The sequence below is a fragment of the Anguilla rostrata genome, chromosome 10 (genome assembly GCF_018555375.3).
Source record: "Anguilla rostrata isolate EN2019 chromosome 10, ASM1855537v3, whole genome shotgun sequence".
Classification (NCBI taxonomy): Eukaryota; Metazoa; Chordata; class Actinopteri; order Anguilliformes; family Anguillidae; genus Anguilla; species Anguilla rostrata.
This window is the reverse complement of record NC_057942.1, coordinates 33,745,757-33,765,647: the sequence shown is the minus strand read 5'-3', so window position 1 is coordinate 33,765,647 and position 19,891 is coordinate 33,745,757. Positions and strand designations below refer to the sequence as shown.

General features: G+C 42.6%; 1 protein-coding gene across 3 annotated transcripts in view; it reads right to left on the bottom strand.

Moving 5' to 3' along the window:
- fras1 (Fraser extracellular matrix complex subunit 1) overlaps positions 1-19,891 on the bottom strand; it is a 114,298-nt gene that overhangs the window by 72,785 nt on the left and 21,622 nt on the right. For 2 of the 3 annotated variants that reach the window (XM_064296643.1, XM_064296645.1), the window contains exons 3-6: positions 3,266-3,373; positions 2,542-2,634; positions 1,739-1,898; positions 664-800 (exon numbers count right to left, since the gene is read on the bottom strand). In XM_064296643.1, the coding sequence (XP_064152713.1) occupies positions 664-800; positions 1,739-1,898; positions 2,542-2,634; positions 3,266-3,373 (498 nt within the window). The remainder of the gene's footprint in view (positions 1-663; positions 801-1,738; positions 1,899-2,541; positions 2,635-3,265; positions 3,374-19,891) is intronic. The other variant, XM_064296644.1, reaches the window with a different exon arrangement.

Here is a 19,891-nt window from a genome sequence, read left to right as displayed (position 1 = left end):
GCCGTTGTTTGCTTCCTTTGAGGATCAAAAGCAGATCTGTATCCACTTTTTGCAGACACAGATTAAGCCTAGTTTTCAACAATATTCAATTTTGAATGAGATTCCCGATACAAAACCCAATTTAGTCAAAGACTAAGATTGATCTGTGTCCGTGAAACCAGAAGTACAGCTCATGAAAATCCTGTAAATTGCTTGTACAAGTTCCCCATAAGAATTCCAAGATCAGGACTTGAACTGCCTTCTTCCTGGCTGGAATTCTGTTTCCCTACTTCCATATCACCACACTGTCGCTGTCTTAAATGTGTGCATTTATGTGGTCAGATGCCCTGCACTGCAATGACACTTGTAATGACACTTAAGATCTTATTTTTTTAACTTTTTCGCTCAACCTCTTGAATAATAGCTTGTTTTAATTTACTTTTTGCTTGACAAGTGAAATTATCTTACCCCATTGGCCAATCTTGAAATGAGGTGAACTGTTTCATCTCACTGGCAATCTTTTTGTGACATTAAGCAAAAAGGTCATATAAATAAGATGGTAAGTCTAAATATGAGACTAAAATACTTGCTAAGATTGATTTATTCTGTACTGGATTGACTGTGCCGTACAGCACAGCGCAGTGTGGTGCCGTGTAGGCGTGGCGCACGGCGGGCAGTACTAACAGGCTGGCAGGCGACGGGCTGGCATTCGGCTGCAGAGCACTGGGTCTCCCCGCCGTCGCACACACACTTGGTGCAGGGCGTCGGCCGCCACTCCTCCCCGTCCCGGTACTCCTGACCTTCCGAAGAACAGGACGCTGCTGGACGCCATGTCGACGGCAGAACAATAAGACAGAGAGGTGAGTAAAAGTCCCCTATAACACCACCAAGAGAGCCGCCCCTAATTTGCATCGAATTACATCACTGGCATTTAGCAGACGCTCTTATCCAGAGCGACTTACACAACTTGTAGCATTTTACACAGCATCCATTTTTTACAGCTGGATATATACTGAAGCAATGCAGGTTAAGTACCTTGGCTCAGATGCTATGGTGCTAAAATACTCAAAAAATGAGAGGAAATGAAATTCAAATCAATCTGACCACTGCAAGAACCCACCTATATAACAAAAGATTACCATATCTCCACAGTGTAAATCATACAAGGAACAGTTCATGAATAGTAATTATCCATTTGCTACATGGCTAGAAAGATCACCAAAAAGTGTTTGCATAAACCTCTTTTGAAAAATTAATGACATTATGTTAACTGGAAAATGCTGGTACACTTCAAGGCAACATCCCTCACAGTTTCCCCCAGGTATTAAAAATGGAGGCACAGTGTCTCTACTGAATCCACAAGCAGCTCCACAAATATCTGAGAAAAATCAATAAAACCTCAGACTCAGACTCAGATCTCCATAACGTTATGTTGAACCGCTCAATATATGTGTGCTCTTTAGCAATGCCGGCACGGTGGAGCCATGTTTTCACCAGGTCAGAGGTAATAAATACTATGTGAATTCCACGGCTCGCCAATTCGCGCCACCGCTGCTTAACCACTGAGGCACCCCCCCCCCCCCCCCCCGCCAACTATTTCCCTGGGGGAAACCTTGCCTGGAATACTTACAGTACACATAACAGGACAAGCACGGCTCTCAGGTGGAAGTTAAATTTGTTCAAGCTTATTTCGAGGGCTAATCGGTCACTGCGCTATTCCCGGCTATTCCCGCGGTGCTGTCCAGGCCTGGCGGCTCACCTCCGTCACGCACACACTTGGGGCAGCACTCTCCGGGCGGGGTGAAGCTGCTCTCGCCCCTCCTGCACTGGAGGGCGGGGCAGGCCCGGTGCCCGCAGGACACTTTCCCGTGAGAGCAGGAGCAGACGGAGCACTCGGAGCTGCTCCACTGGCTGTCGTGCTATGGGGGATGAACGGAGAAAGAGAAGAGGAGAGGGGAGGAGAGGAAAGGAGACAGGAGGGAAGGAAAGGGGAGGATAGGAGAGGAAAGGAGAGGGGATAAGTGGAGACGAGAGGGGAGGAGAGGGGAGGAATTAACCAGCGCTCAGACAGATGTGCCATTTCCACAGGCCAAATCCGCTGCCTTTTCCCAGCAGGGAGAAGCTGGGCTGCAGCTCCTTACCCCAAGAGAGCCACGTCTGGCAACCCTGCTCCAGTCATTTTGCCATTTTCTAGGCCTTTGGCTGTTGTTTTATTAATGTGCTCGAGGTTAAGTCAGTCTTGGAGGTTTGGCTGGGAAGACAGAGCCCTTTCTCACAGTGGTGGGGTGGGAGGGGGGGCTGAAGGGTGTGGGCTGGTGCCACTTGAGTGGGGGGGCACATCAATGGAATCTTATACAGTCTAAAGTACCTCCACAGAGGTTGGGAAAGCCAGAGTGGAAAGAGGTTTGAGCAAAAGTGGGAGTTATCTGGGAAATGGTTGCACTCCTGCTGCAGCAGTCGGTGGGCGACCACCGAACAGAGAAATAAAAGAGCCTGTTCAACACCATGCCTCTGTTCTCTTCTGCTTTCGACATCACCAGCGGGAACGGGCGTGTCACTCACCCCGTACACGGCCCCGTCGTGCTGACAAGAGCCCTGGGATGGCGGATAACACTCGGGACAGCATTTGTTAGGAGGTATTCTCAACCGTTCCCCCTGCAAAAAAAAAAAAAAAGACAAGACATTCCAATACTGTATACTGCACCATTACAATGCTAGGAAAATAGCTGAAAATAATTAGCATAACTTTCAGACTCACCTGAAATTAGCATTTGTTAAAGCTATCCTTCACAAGTTAAGAATAGTATAAAAGTGGAAAGGCTACAGGTAAGCAAGAGAGGTAGACCAGTTAGCTAGCAAGTGCTAGCCAACCAACATTAAGCAAATTGGCATTACAGTGGATCACTAGCCATGGACACTTGGTTAGGATCAGCTGTTAAGAGAATGTGACACTTAAATAGTGCTGCTGCTAGCAGACCACTGTTGTGCCTATTTACCAAACACTGACAGACCTACAGCTGGCACTGTTGCCAGTCCCAATAAGTGCTTTCCGGCTTAAGTAGAAGAAGTAAAGCAGGGAGGCCATTTTCCAGAGCATGTGACAGAGTACAGGAGGCATTGTTTGTGCCCCGGCCCAGAGAGAGCGTTTTACTGAATTTAACATGACGACAGACCTGGTGTCAACCTGATGGGACCTGACGCCTGGCTGAGGAGAGGACAGAGGAGAGGGAACAGTGGGAGAGAGAGAGAGAGGGGACCAAATCTAATTCGGCTGGTTCCACCTTACCTTCTGGAAGTCACACTGGGGGTTTTGGCAGTGGGAGTTTTTGCAGATCACAATGTCACTGAGGCAGACGCAGTCTTGGCAGGAGTCAGGCTTCCACGATGTTTTATTCTAGAAAGGAAAGGGGAAAGACTTAAGAGTTGGGAAAAGTAATCCTGTGCCTCTTTCAAACAAACATCTCTGCACAGTGCTTGGGCACTTGGTTAAACATGCAGAACCACTCTCTGAAAAACATATTTTATAAAATGATTTTTTTTTTACCCACAACTGACTGCAAAGAACTGACCATGACCTGTTTTTTTCTCTTTTTTTGAAATCTCTCTAATTTTGTCAAGATATAAATAAATATTAAGATGGCATATTAGTCTCACAAGCGTTATCCATTTATTTGAATCTAGAGGACATATTAGGTCAGGCATCTCTCGTCCAAATTTAGTGCCTTTTAGTGCAACTCTTTTAAAGATTAAATCAGAAAGAAATCTGAATCGTTAAATATTTTAGCCCACAGTACAAAATGCATCTCAACAGTCTTGAGATCATCCTTATAGTCGCACACTATTATCAATATCAGTTCTCAACAAAAAATACTTGGGTGAAAGAAAATCTATTTGATATGTGGGTTATACTGACCTTGGAAACTAATAATTTATATAAATATTGACACGTTCTAAAATATTTCACTGTGTGAGTCTATTCTGTGGAAATGAAGTCTACCTGGGCCATAACATATGGGTGATAACTCCTAGGCTTCATGGGTAACCTTGCCAGCACTGACATCCTTCACTTTCACAAAACAGAATCAAACGGGAATGGTCTCAAATTTCTCTATTTAATAAAACAGAGAGGTACAAGGTAACCATAAACAAGGTACAAGGTAAACCATAAACAATACTGGAATTTCATTGTAATGTTCTCTTCTACTAGCTTAAAACTAGCTGAAATACTAGGTTAAAAAAAACTTGCATGTGTTCATTTACTTCAAAGGCATTTTTGTGTAGATATTGCTGATAAAAAGAGGAGCCAAAGAAGCAGAATGCGTTAAAAAAAAACAGCAGCGAGATTAACGTCTGAAAGAAACGGGGGAGAAAAGCTAAAAAGAAAATCAGGCTTTCTAGGCTGTATACCGGTTGTTTAAAGATGCACTCCACCTTGCATAGATGTGTCAGGCAGATAAAGCCGGTGAGAAAAGAACACGTGGCCTTTTCAACCTCCAGACCCTCCCAGGAACCATTGAGAAAGAAGCCCTCAGGCATGTTAGACCAGACACTGCCCAACGAGGGTTCGTTCAGGTCAGAGCCCTGAAAACTACCAAGCACTGAGAGTAGAAACGATCTCAGGCTGGCTATAGCAGCTGTTGAAACTTGACATTTCACTCAGATATTCACCTTCAAATGTTCGTCTACTGAAAACAACGGGGATATTCTCAAGATTGGAAAAGCATTAGAAGGCATTATGAGACTACATAAGACCAGACAGCAGAGATAATCATTTATAGCACGTAATAAGGCTGTATCTATTTTTAAAAATTATATTTCAAATTGTAAACAAGCTGTATGACTCCAGGACATAAAAACATAATGGCGGTTTACTGTATCAATCTAGACATTTCATTAAAACAAGCACCGCGCCGCTGAACATAAACACAATTCATTTTTACAATACACGGCTCTTCTGTGACAGAAGATATCTGTGTTATTAAGAGTAAATTTGGAGCAAGTGATGATGACAGGTACAAGCCAAGCGCGTGAAATGCCCAGTGTGTGAAATACTCTGCAGCAGCACAAGAGAAACGCCCTCCCAACCCACAGTGCTGATAAATGAAGAGCCCTTCTGAACTTTAATAGGCTAGTGACTGCTTCCAGTTGTGTCCTTACTTGGCAAGCTTGGACTACTATTGCTGGAATCGTGAAATGATACGTGACACCTGATAGGCTACCCACGACAAAAATACAGCAAAATGCGGATGCGTCGCCCAAGCTAGCATCCAAATAATTTTTTCTCCCAGCGCTTCAGGAATGCCTGAATGCCAGTTACACAAATATTTGTGGAATTCTGAAAAATAAAAAGAGCACTGTCGACAAAGAGCCATTTGGAGGTCTAAACAAAAAAAATTCTAAGTGGTCCTGTCGCTCTGTGATACAGCCTATTATTGCAAGTGGCTAGAATAACTACATTTAGCTGAACACACACTCGCCAATCATCGGATTCACAAAAAATAAAAGACTGTATTTACACTGTCCCATTACCAAGAAAGTTGCATACAGTTGCATCAGCTGTTCCCAATATAAACGTGCGTCAAATGAAATGTCAGAGTGCATTGGTGTACTTTCAGTGGGTACTTTTCAGTGTACTTTTCATATCAGCTGTATGACTCTGAATCCTGCGTAATAAATATAGTCTTTCTGCAGAAGGATGTCCGAAATGAATCTTTAATTGTTCCGGGTTTCAGAGATGACCACACAGCAATTTTCCCAACGGCCTCCGTTCCTAGAGCTGGGAATGTTGGTAAATGGAATCTTCCTCAGCTGAGCACTTGGCAGGACCGATGGCTTCCAGCAAAAGCCTTCAAAAAGAACCAAATCTGACAGAAACGCAGGCTCAAGGGAAATTAAAAGGGTCACAGAATGAAGAGGCAAGAGACAACTCTTGGCTAGTGTCTCTGGATGCAATACCTGCATAATGCATTGATTATGTAACTCGCTATTTCTCTGTCCTTGTGCTGGTGGTACAGACAGTTGCATAAAGTTACGACCCATCCTGACACGTGTTGTTCACGGTCTAGAGATGTGTTGGCTGTGACTCACCCCAATGTGTGACAGCAAATGAATGGCAAATTTTTGCTGGTGTCATAATACGGTTAAGTAACTTTATGTTGCTCCTTAATTTAATATGCCTTTAAATTCACGGCTAACCTTTAATATTTATTCATTATTGAATAAGTACAGAGAAAACTGCTCAACAAATCGCTGTTTTTCTTTAGCCCACTAATTTGCATTCAGAAAATTTTGCAATAAATGAGGAAGTTTCTGTAGTCCAGATGGATGCCCATGTCACTTAAAATCTGCAGCCATAATTTAACTCACGTTTCATGCAGCTGTATGGATATCATTTTCACAAGGCTTAGGTCTGAATTCCACTCACGTGAAGTCCGTTTACATTTTAATGCTGAATTCAGAGATAAGAATGGGTGATTAGAGGTGATTAAATCCAAGCCGTTTCCTGGTTGGTTTTTGAATTGGATTTCCATAACAAAATTATAACAGCACTGTCATTTTCCAGAACACACTTCTGAAGTGAAAAATGTTGACAACAATTTCACAGATTAAATGTTGAATTTAATGTTGACCAAAATGTTCACTGGCATATTGCAGCAAAGAAAGTGATACTGCATGCTACATCATCTCTGCTTTGCAATTATATTCAGCAGTCACCCAAAACCTTTTTTTATGTAGTCACCGTTTGTAAAGATGAGTATCTGATCAATTCTGACAGGTAATATCTCAAGGGGAAGAAAAAAGAATCAGTCCACACTGTACTGTTTATATTCAGATCCACCTTCAAAGGGCCTGATAATAGCTGACATTCCTGGCTCACTGAACACACTGACATGAAAAAAGACAAAGACAAGTATATTTGCATACAGTACAGTACATGGTTACACGTATGTAGACACCCACTCATTTTGGTGATAAATCTTTGCGTGCGCTCTATAACAGCTTGGTGACACCTACCCATAATTCACTTAAAAGAACAATAACCCTGACTTTCTCCCGTCTGAAGCCAACGGTGTCCTGATTTAGACTAGCATATCGCGCATGCTTTCCCAGACAGGAAAAAAAATTGGAGCGAGCTGCTAAACATAAAGGGCGGCTCTTAATTTAAGCCGTGCGCTGTCCGGCTCGTTTTAGAATCGAATGCAGCTGGACTCTCTGGAATAAGCCGAATGACTGTGATGGAATGACAACGCGAGCAATTTAGTCTCGGCAGAATGTCTCCTTGTGAAAACACAGCTGCATTTTAATCGTTTTATTCGGGGACCCGGGGTCAGATTAACACAACTGAATGTGCCAGGATCAAGGTCTGAGTGAAAGCTTGGCTCATGTTTTACTGTGAGCAGCCGAGCATCGGGCAGGCGCTAAAACAGTTTGTGAAGCTCAAACGGCAGATGCTGAGCATTGTAGCGCTGTTAGCGCAGCACAAGATCAGGATGGATTTCCCAGCGAAGCACGAAGGGCTGGACGTGACTTGCCTTCCACTTGCTTTGACACATTTATGTCAATGGGACCTATACTGGAGGCAGTGGGACGCTGCTAACCCACATACCCTCAAACCCCTGCACAGCGCTCCCTGTCAGCAAAAAACACCGGCTGCTGCCTCTGATTTACAGGCTTTAGAACTAACACCTCATTTTGTCCCCTTGAGCACAAAACAGAGAGGACCTTATTCCTACCATTGCTTTTTAAAAAATAGATCACGCCTACAGTTGCACAGAACGTTACATATAACATATACAGTTTCATTGTGAGCTTTAAATAGCAATAAATTAGCTTTAAATAACAAAACGAGAAGAGTCTCATCTAATGAATATACACTTTGGTCCACCTATTCTTAACATGTAGGTTAATACAGCGCAGCCATCTTGTGTGTCTTGCAAGCCACGGACAGAACTGACAGCCGGCATTTATGGAAAAGTACAAACATCCTTTCCAGGAGCGGAATCATTTTGAGATTAGTTGGGGGACGCGTCAAAATTAATTCAAGCTCAGGGTCTGTGAGATGTGGTACAGTCGCCTGAACGGGGGGTATCCACCTTTTTTCATCCAGAAGTCTTATTACCGGCGCCGTGGAGGGACCCCTGCCAAGTTTGCCGACTGTAATTGAGCTAAAATTGAGCTGGCCTAAAAATGAAGAACAGCGAGAGCAGCTGGAGCTTTAATCATTACCCGGGTCTCTCTATCACAAGGCCCAATAAATCTCTGTCTGTGCGACACCACCAGTATGGAGCAGTACCTGACAAATACAGCCATTACCTCTGTAACTTACAATATCCCCCTGAGATCCAGAAAAAAAAAAAAAGTTTATGCATTTCAAATTTTTCGACATAATACAAGTGGATGTCGCGGTGAAAATATTTTCAAAAATAATATTTATTTTATTTTTTATGGAATGCGCCTCGCAGTGTATGTTCAGGCACAACAGAATGTGCGGTTGTCGAGATTAAGGCCCGGAGACTCGTGTCCCCTACAGGGGACAAAAATGAATTGCCTGGCCTCGGGAGCATAAGCGAAGCCTGCAATAGCTGACACTAAAAATCGGTCTAGGTAAGCACATCTCTCATCCATGGGCTGGAATGTAATAAAATGGTCTAAGATTGGGGGGGGAACGCTAGCGGGACTTGAGGCACTTCTTTTCCACACATCTTTTCCACACGTTCAAAGAGATGAGCCTTTTAATCAGCGGAGTAGCATGTTATCATTTGCAAATTTAGGCGAGATGTAATTAAACTAAACAAGATTTCTCCTCTCTTCCACCATGGTGAAATAGTGCCAAGCCAGACCTTCCGGACCCCATAACTCAATAACCCAATCTCACCATTTAACGGAACTGTAATAAAAAAGAAGGAATACATTAAGAATTCAATTTATCTGTCTATGCATCCTCTTTTAGTTGACTGCTAATGCGAATCAATAGGGGGAAAAAATGTTGTTTGAAGCTGGCAGTTTCTTATGAGATTTTTATTGCATTTTTTTCTGTCGGAAACAACAGCTGTGCGCAGGCATTGTTGGGAATAAATCCTGGGTTAAGCACATTCAAATGTATTCTGTCTCGTGGTTTAATTGCTTTCCTCGCAACTTCCTTGAATGTCACACATTCCTGATTAAATGCAAATTTCTTGCAAGGCAAGCTGTGTAAATGAGGAGGTCCCCTAAAAGGTGAAGGACATCTAAATATCTGTCACTGCCTTCCCTTAGAAAGCTGTATGTATACTGACAACATTGAACCCCGGCAAATGCTCAGGGCATTTTGATGGCTGAACTTTTATTGCACTGTTCATTAATTACATTGTAGAGTCACGTTTTTTTTGGCTGACCCCACCGATCTCCTTTGTGCGTATTGACAGCACATTTTTTTATGTGTTATGATTGCCTATACTCCAATAGTGTTCTGGTAAGCTTTGACCTGATATGGCATTTCCTGTGAATAGTGCAGACCTCACAGCTGTATTCTGGGATAACATCAGATAGCATCCAGTTCTAAATGCCCTTATTCTCCCAAGACCCAGAAATTCATTTTTGTCCCCTGTAGGGGACATGGGTGTCCAGTCTTTTTCTCAAGATTCTACCATCCTACCAACAATATTCTACTATGCTGAAACCTACACTACAAGGGACATTCAATAAATATTAAATAAGTTATATTTTTGAAAATATTTTCACTGCAACGTTTTTTTCAACCAAGAAACAAAAAATGTAAAAACCTTTTTTCTGCTGGGGCTTGGGGTTGTATATTGTATCCTTTTTTCAGAGATTTGAAAACAGCATGGTGCTACTATCCTGGAATGTGCATGTTTTGTTAACAGCATGCTTGGCCAACATCCCAAGGCATAACTTAGGGGAAAGGCTATGTTCAAGAACACTTGATCACACTGCACCAAATGTTGAAAACACTGACGGGTAGATTGTTGACTCTCTTCCACCTTGACTAATGACCACACATGAACTCTGACCCTAAGCAGGCCAAACTGTCCTGCTGTGTCCACCCATTCACAGGGGACCCCAGAGTCTGTACCCTGACCCTCTTGCCTGATGATTTACAAGACCATGTTGTGTGGAAGACCCACAAACTACAGAAACTACATTTCTCAGCCAGTATACTTAAAACGACCTGACAGTGTGTTCTCTATGCATTCAGATTAATTTTTAATCCCAAAGCAATAATCATTATCCACCCCAAACATCACTGCTCCTGGACTATATGCAGTTAATGATGTAAGTTGCTGGTAATTACCTGAGTTTTAAAGGGTTTACTTTTGCCTTAAAAGTTATATAATGATGTATCACTGCATTTTATTTAAAAAAATACTCTAGAAATGCCTGGTTTCTATTTATTTATTTATTTCATTTATTTATTTATTCTTTACAAAAGTTAAGAGCAAAGTTAGATTAAATGCCCTGGATACTGACCTCTATATTTTGTCAATCTATCATTAAATGTCATCCAAAGTCCTCAAATTTCTCAACACAACATTCTGAGTTAAAACTTGAATGATTCCCTGACATATAAAAAAAGAGTGTGTAGGCCAAGACATTTCATCACAAGATCTGGAGCTTCCACTGTCAAATGCAACACAGAGGGAAAATTGCCCTTAAATCACAGCAGACTGAGTGCCGAGCTCATTGAACTCAATCCATTTCACTATTGCAAAGGTCATGGTCTAAAGGCTTTTCAGTTAATAGGAAATACCTCAGATAGTTCACAACTTTAATTACCGTTCTATACCGAAAGTGATAGGCTTTCGTCTTTAACAGAGCTGTGAATAGAACCCACCGCCTTTTTGAAATGGATGGCGAGTCTGTAAAATGTTTAAATGGGAAAATACATGCGGGGGGGGATGAAGCAAAACATCACTCGCTTCCATGAGAAATGGAGAGAGAGCGGTTTAGTCAGGCAAAGCACCGGGGCACTTTAAGGCAGTAAACCGTGACGGCAGACAGCGGTATTCTCTCCTGTAACACCTGCCACACAAATAGGGCCCGACCGTTAAATCATTCCCCCGTTTCACTGCTCCTCAGCTCTAATGAATAACACGGAAAGGGAAAGGCATCCCCCCCGCATGTATTTTCCATGCATAAACTTTAAGGGGATAAGCGCACGTTGGGGGACGATTCCGAGTGCGTTTTGGTTGTACAGTATCCTTTCTGCATCCTCTCTTTTGACTAATTGCAGCTCTGAACCTTAGGCGAATTTAACGGTTGACCAACCATAGCTCTGAAGAATAACAACAAAAGGATACCCATACTATGTTTATATGACAACAAAATCTCCCTCTGTAAAGGCCTTGGCATTTGCACTTATCCTATTAAGGCATTCGTCTTCTGGATTTCAGTGGCAAACACCTCCGAGGCCTGCTTGAACCTTAGATTTGAAGCTTTGTGACTGTTGAGAACCCTGAAAAATAGATCCTCCAAGTCTAGCAAGAATACTACACAGACACATTGGCTCATGAAGCTTTGTGTGTGAAGAGGAAATGCTCGTGCTGATGAGCAAACTCAACAGCATGAAACAAATAGCAAAATGAATAATATATATTGCGAAAAATAATAATCTAAATGTTTACCGGAGAAAAATGTTCGATAATATCTTGTCTTGTTAATGTTTTTTTATTTTTTTTATTATCTCGTTGATGTTTCCAGCAAGGAAGGTTTTTTAAGCCTTGCAATCCATGGGGACATAAAATCAGCCTTAAATTATTCATTATCAATAACGCAAGACTACAGGGTCATGTCAAGTGTCAGATCCGGTTTATCATCCATTCCCCTGTGACAATACAACAAACAACTAAAATTCCAACTAATTTACCTCACTGCTTATCACAAATGTGAATTTGGTAAATAGCACTTGTTTAGCATTTTAAGCGTAGAATCTCAACAGAACTTTAAAATGACAAAAGCATTTAAAAACATAATAATAAAATGTTAAGGTTAATCAGACTCTTGCAGCCTTACAATTCCTACCACTGACAACTTCAATTTCAACAAATATGTGCTTTCTGCTAAACATCCTTTGACAGGCTTAAGTGATTCTAATTTCAGCTGGTAGAAATGACTGGAAAGAGGCTGGGTGTGCTGTGAAAGGTCAAAGGTCAGGGACTTGCCCCCTCACAAAAAAATGAACCCATATTGGGGTTTGCATTCCTTGTGGACTATGCTCTCTTTCACTATACAACACTACGTCAAGTACCCTGGACAATTCACAGGGAAATCACTGCTAGTCATCCCCCTTTCAATTAATACACACAAAACAAATTTTAAAGTAAAAGCAGGCCCAACATTGGTCATGGGCTCACGGAGGAAGGAGTGCATGCAGTTATTCCATTCCCCCAACCAGTAATATTAAAATAGGGATAGGAATGGCATGCTGTTACTTTTCTCATAGAGACCAGAGAGGAACTCTTCACCAATCAAGGAGTACTTTAGTAACAACAAATAGCACAACTCCAGCAGTAAATTGAGTATCTCTTTCGGCTGCAAGGACTCCCTGAAGTACAGTCAGAAGTTATCCACCAATCACCTTCAGGGTTGTTCCAGGTCTAATTACCAATGTTCTGTGTGATTGGTGGAGCTGCTCCCTGCATGTTTCCATGTGAAAAGTAAAGACAGATCATTCCTGTCTCTATTTTATTAGCTCTACCCCCACCCTAACCACCCCTCACACCCACCCCAAGTTCAGGAAAGTACCCCGGGTGCACATGTGACAAGTGCCCCAGCTCTTGACAGCTTTAATAGACGGGAGGAACCCGACACAGGAAATGGATGCCACAGCCTCAAGCCTGAGTCAGGCGGAAGGCTGAATTTAATTCCGCACTTGAGGAGTCGGAACACATGCCTGGCAGCACCACACAGGGAGCTTAAGGAGGTCGTGGGAGGAGGGAGGTGAACTGGAAACACACGGGGGTTCCTGTTCATTTCAAGGGTCCCCGTCCCCCCTCTGTTTACCTGAGCGAGCCTGAAAAATGCACAGCCCCTCACAGCTGGGCTATTGTCATTCCCATCTAAATAGATTCAAGGGTTATTATCACTTTAGCATTTGCGCTAACAAATTGGCCAATCTAAAATGAGAACAGGTGAGGCTAAGAAGCACCAGAGACCATTTCGTCCAAATAGGTTCCTTAATTCTTTTTCTCAAAATGTAATTGAGGAGAGCCATTAACTACATTTTTCAAGTAGTCTTGTCCACTGCTGGGAAACCACTTGAATTCCCAAGAGGAATAGCTACACAACACAGAAACTTGCACCTAATGCACCTATCCACAGAAATGTTGGAAGGGATTTTCCTGAATTACACCTTTGGTTGCAATTATTGCTCAAGGTTAGCGATTCAACTTTAGTGATTTCTACAAGTTCTTTTTGAGACTTTTACAGAATTTCGTCAGGTTTCTTTTTTTAAATCAGAGGAAATCATCAACGCAGTGCCTAAAGGGATTGATCCGAAATTACAAGCATCAAGCCCTTGTAATGGTGTCAACAGGAGAACACGCCCGCAGTAAAAGAGGGCCCCCGCCATTTGAACGCAGCTCACCAGCTGTCCAAGCGGCGATGCGCCTAAGGGGGAGCAGAGACTGTAGGTACATTGTTACCGTTTGGCATTTTCAACGTCGGCTTGCAGGAAAAGAGTCATAAATCCGCTGCCACTGTCAAACGATGATTAGCCGGAAGAATTAAGAGTTGAAAAAGTTCCTCTTTAGCGTGACTGTACGTCAGACTGTGCTGTCTCCACGGCAATTAGTTGACACGGTGGAAAGGTTGACATTCGCTCAAAGGCTGCATTTTTTGCACAGTGTCATCTGTCCAGTAATTCTTCAATCAACTGTGCTCAATTCAAATTTGGGTATGTCAAATAAGCTGACAAGTGACTTTACTTTCATATCCATTACAACAGACAGACATTACAACAGAGATTTGAGCTCTCTTTAATAAACATGGAATAAATAATGCAACTGGGTTTCCCTCCATATTTTGCCGATAAAGCATTTTGAGTGATTGAGTGATCGACTACACATCATATGGCTGAATGATTGAAAGTTTGATTTTGAACAAGACAAAAATCCACAGACAGCAATAAAATACAGCTCCTACTCATGCACCAGAAAAACATCAGTTTTATAAAGATTTCCAATAATAAAAAGGATAGCAGCTCAAAAGAATAATTAAACAGATTAATTGATCAGAAGACAATATATAATATCAACTGATGAGACTGCAAGTACAAACAAATTTGATAACTACGTACTGCAATTCTTAAAATGGAAACAATTGTCTAAAAATCTATAAATATCCTGTAATGTACATTTAATGTAAATAATAGAACATCCTGTAAATAATTAATGATCGTGCCCTGGTTTTGAGTGAAATCTGGCCACAAAAGAATATCAACCAGCCCAGCTCTTGTGGTCATTACTTCTTCAACTGCAACAAAAATTCCCTTTGTAAATGCACTATTTTCACAGGTTTCTTTTTCTCTGCAACATAGCCAGAAGCCTTCAGACACCTTTACACCTGAATGTCTGAGCCAGTAAAGAAAACAACTGGTTAAGAATACATTCCCGTTCACAGTAACTACAACACAGTACAACCAGGATTTCTAATGTAAACAGAAAGCTGATGCTCGTGTAATCCCGATGCGTTTTCTTATCTTCTGCAGTACTGAACTGTTTGGCGAATGGTTAAATGCGTGAACACTGAATGTCGAGTCATCCCTGCATCGTGTCAATGACTGAGGCAAAAGAACCAAATTGCCACTGAGTAAAAATAAACAGAGAACAGCTTGTGGCCGACAGCGAGCTCCGTTTCTTTTTCCTTGCGCTGTTCAGCACAGTACCTGTTTATGTCCTGCTTAATTACAGAGGGAGATTACAGCAAAGGCATGACCCGGCTGGTACAGGGACAGGGTAACTTCTGCCCATAACGGATAGCCGTTTTCTACACGGCGTTCTTTTGGACACTTTTAGCTTTTTGAAATTTATTTGGCCAAAGATCCCCAAAGAAAGTATGCCGTTCCGCTACCTTCTAGATTGTCCATTCATTAAAAGAGATGGTGCATCGCCTCACGGAAGTCCTGAATGAGCCTGAACTTGGGTGGCATTTTTCTGGGACGCGATTCTTCGTTTTGAATTTATCTAGGTAGGGAGAGATGTCCCAGGGCACCCAAGGCAGGTGCTTGTAAAATATTTGATGATCTGGGTCAGTTTTCTTCCTTGAATCCGTATGCCTCAAAAACGTATTTAATCCGCTATACGTGTTTCGCAGAAGGAAAAGCTTTATGTCTAATCTAAAGTGAGTAAAATGTCTACAGATTTGAATCAACGGAGCTCAGCAGCCCAATATGAAGGGAAGGGGGGGTATACCTATTGCCAGTATTAAGATTCATTAACCCTTACCAATAATATCAGCTTCAGACAATCACTTTTTAACATATTCAATTTTCCTGCTCCCTCTCTCTCTCTCTCTCTCTCTCTCGCTCTTTCGCTCTCTTTCTCTCTCTCTTCTCTCTCTCCCTCAGACTTTTCAATTGAGAAAGCAGGTGTTTCCATGCATTTAATTCAGGGCCCGTCCATATTTAGTACACCCTCCCTTAACGCCTGCAGCGCAGATTATTTTGGTGTTCAGGCTTTCAAAGCATCAAAAAAGAAAAAAAAGAAAAAACAGCTGCCAGTGGCGCCAAGCTGAAAACACGCCGTCTATTTTAACTCCGTTGTAACTGTATATTGAAAAAAAAAACATCTAGAGTGCAGGCTCCAAGCCATTTGATAAGCTAGTATAATGACATGACTCATACATTCACAAACACACACACACACACACACATACCTACACACACGCGCACACACATTTTTGTCAAACAATGGGCACTGTACCAAATTCCTTTCATTGATTAACAGACGCCAGAGGTATACAGAGTTTGCTCCGATAATGAATGAGGTGATATCCTCTCGCAGATTGGCCTATATTTGAGCAGCAAACATGATACTGCAAGCCGGCTATTTGTGACCCCATAAAGAAAACAGGGGACATATTCATACATCTAAGCCTTACAGTCAGATGTGAGTTTCCATTTTGGAAAGAAAAAAAAAAAAAAAAAGATCTGTCTCAGATGTCCATGTTATAGTGTCACCCAGTTTTTCAGGATGAAAATTTTAAGACTGCCTGCTGTTTTCCTACTCCTCAAAAAAGCCCAAACACTCCATTTTACAGCTGCCGCTTGAAGATAAAAATTGATAATCCGGATGCAAGTTAAACCTGCGCTCCATTTAACCCTTGGCACATTAAGCCACTTGTATTGCTGACAACCAGTACTTTTATATTACTTATGGAATTTATACTTCTTTTTGAAAGCACAAAAACAAACAGGCCATGACCTATAATTACCAATGCAACATGTTTATCTGGACTTTTACTGACTGCTTGTAAAAAAAATAATTGCTCAGGGCTAAAGCTGCAGCAGGACCCATTTTGCCCTTGTGTTGGCCGGAGGCCTGTTGTGTTTGCACAGATGTCACTGAGCACAGCTGAAAGAGAAGCTACCTGCTATTTTGCCCCGGGCGATTCAGTGAAAACTAGCCAGGTGCCGAGGTGACTGAATGAGGAACATTAGCAATTCTAAAAATGTAAACAACTACCATGGAACGTTGGCAGAGTCATGCCCAGAGCTGAACTAGGTCATCAGTGTCTACCGTTAGCTGTTCCTTACATTAAGGCCCCAAAGTCTTATGAAAGCATATAAATATGTGCACAGCCGCAACAAACAGTACTACAGCACAGTAGTAAGCACTAAGGCAAGTGTCCGTCATAACAGGCAGACAACAACAAAGTGTAGACCATAGAAAAGTTTTAAAATATCAGAATCAAATGCCATTGCATGACCTATGTATAACAGTGACTAAAACAATGCTGACATTATTTCTGAGTCATGAGTTTTGCCAACTGAAGCAAAAGCTCACGCCTTTAAGCACTGCAACATGTCTGAAGAGTCTGAATTCCTGGATAGGCCTGCGTTTTCTCCCACCACAAGCACTCTTGGCTTCCATGCATAACTGCTCCCAAACAGCTTTCCCATTGGTCTACACTAATAATGTGACTTGCCTGGTAAAGATTTGTTACAGAATCTGTGGAAGTAAAATTCATGGGTGCTTCAGGGTGTAAAAGACTTGCTGAAATTACTTGCAGGCTAAGCAGTTTCAGCAGGGGCTGAACACACCCATCAAAACAGCTTTTAAGAACAGACTTTTCCTGTCTAAGCTGTCCGACATATCTTTACAAATTAGAGAGAGGGATCAATTGAGGTTTGCTCCAATCCTAACCTGCTCTTTTGTATTCAGTGTTTGGTCTATGTCTTCCAGTCCTATCTTCCGGAGCCCTTTGCACAATGCAATTTTTCCTATAAACCCATTCTATAAATCCCACAACTCATTAGGCAGAGTCGATTATCCAATTACCACACGCTGTTAACTATGTCCACAGGTAATGACAGTCTTTCTGTCATACACAGTTAGTCTCATGAGAAAAACGTGAAAACATATGGCCAGAACTGACTGGGATTTCAGTAGTGAATTAGTCTTCATTATGTTTGATGAAAGAAATATGCTATATTCATCACAGTAACAGAAAGAACATGGCTTCTTCAATGCACATGAAACTGCACGTATAAATAAAAAAACAAACACCAAATCTGTCGGTTTACATCCAGTAGACTGTCATAGAAAATGAGTTCCTGATGTACTGCTAAAAAGGAGTAGGAACTGGACACACACAGCCGTTATGCATTCTGCTGCCGCGTGGATGAAATGGCATCAGATAAAATATCGATTTGCATCGAGATCGATGGCGGACACAAGTTAGCAGGCAGTAATGAAGCCGCTCGCGACACACAGACACTAGATATGATGAGGAGAGGGAGGCCATAAAGTGTAGTGAAATACAGAGCTTAACTGAGTCAGCAGGGCCATAAAGTGTGGCCTGCTGGGATAGGGTGTCCCTGCTGGAACAACACAATAGTAAAAAAACTGACACTCTATCTGTGTACATAAACTACCGACTTTTTAACAACTTTCTACCCCCGTTCTGTTTTTCTTTACTCCCCAGTTTAGAGCAGGCATTCGTAACGGAAGGCCCGTCATGTCGGTGCCGTGTCCTTGGTCGGTTTGAGAAGATGAACACTAACAGGCACATCCACTGAAGCACCGCAGCTAGCCGCTCTTTATGAGCAGCTGAGCTGCACAGTCATTATGACAGGGGTCAGCACAGTTTATGCAGCTGGTACCTGGCTGACCAGAGGGGGCGCTATTGCACAAAGTGCAAAGCCATGGGGGATTCCCTCTAGACCAAACCCTCCCTCTGTGGATCACAGCACGGCCAGTTCTGGAAAGCTCCGTGAAGCTCCCAGCCCTTCTCCCATTGTGACATGGACTGTTGTTTTTCTATCTCTCCATTTCTTTTTTCTTTTCTGCAAAATTCCTCGCTTCTTATCAAGGGTGCATTTTATCTTTGACTGGTCAGGCTTTCGAGCCAAAGCAGTATTTCAGGCCAGTCTGAAGTCCCAACAGGAGTGGCGGTATCAGAGCAAGATACACATACCAGATACAAGTTTCGATAAAATTCAGAATAACTGCTTCTGTCGTGTGAACACTCAAAACCAAAAAAAAAATCAACTGAGGAGGAGCACTGAGGGGGATGCTTCCAATACATGCCTGATGTTCAAAAGACATTTTGGGAGCAGGGAACCGCCTCGCCCCGCGAATAGCACCGGCACCTCCTCAAGGGCTCCCTGATGATTGGGTAAGTGGGGGCACCACTAACTCCCCCGTGTGATGATGTGTTCAGCAGGAATGCGTCCGTCCTGTCCGAGCACCCCCTCCCTCCCTCCCGTTCTCCCTCACCGGCAGTGTGTGCTTTAATTACCCCTCGTTGTATGTTCAGCGGTTTGGGCAACAGATGAGAGAACTCCTGACCTCTCCTCCCAGCTCCTCCCTGGGTACTGAGCGTTAAGAGCTAACTCCTCAACCAGGAATTGTAAACAGAGAGAACCGTGCCAGTGGGGAGACACACTTCAGCTGGTTCTTCTGAGCCCGAGTCCCTGACCAGCATGCGCTGACTTCTTCATCAGGGAAGGAAACCATTAGCAGAGGCCAGTGACAGAGCAGCCAGCACAACCATTCATCCTCTCAGAGTACCTAGGGCTATTCTCTGGAAAAAAGAAAATCAATAACGCACCAACCAAGTATAATTTAAAATGCATATCTTGCAAGAACTTGAAGTTTAGGGTACCGTTTCTGCAACAACAACAAAAAGAAATCGATACAAATTTCTAAACGCACCCTAGGGATAGGGCACAGCCGAACACACTAAGCACAGCCCAAGTCAATGAACCCTGCATGGATGAATTTAAATGGTTGGTGTAGACAGCCAAACACATTCTATGGGTTTCCCTGCCAGAACTACTGCGCGGTCCCATAGCAAATACCTGGGGACACACAAGTACAATAGATAGCTTATACTCCCCTCAGAGTGCAGTGTCTGGCATACTCAAACAAATACCACTGCAAAGACCTGAAAAATGGCAACAAAAAAACTAATGCATCACTGTGATATACTGGCCAGGATATTTCAGTGCATGTCATTATCTCCTAGCCTTGAGATAGCAATTGTAAAAATTACTGGCAGTTCCCAGTATTTCCCACAGTGGTAGCATTACTGAATACCTGACCAAAGGGAAGGGATTTCTTGCTGAAGGAGAACAGATGCAAAACATGTCCAAGCTTTTTTTTTTGGCATAAACAGACCTGACTGTGCCCCTTTTAGTTAAACAGTACTTTGGTGTGGGAAAGAAACTGGCATTCCTGCAGCCTAATTATTT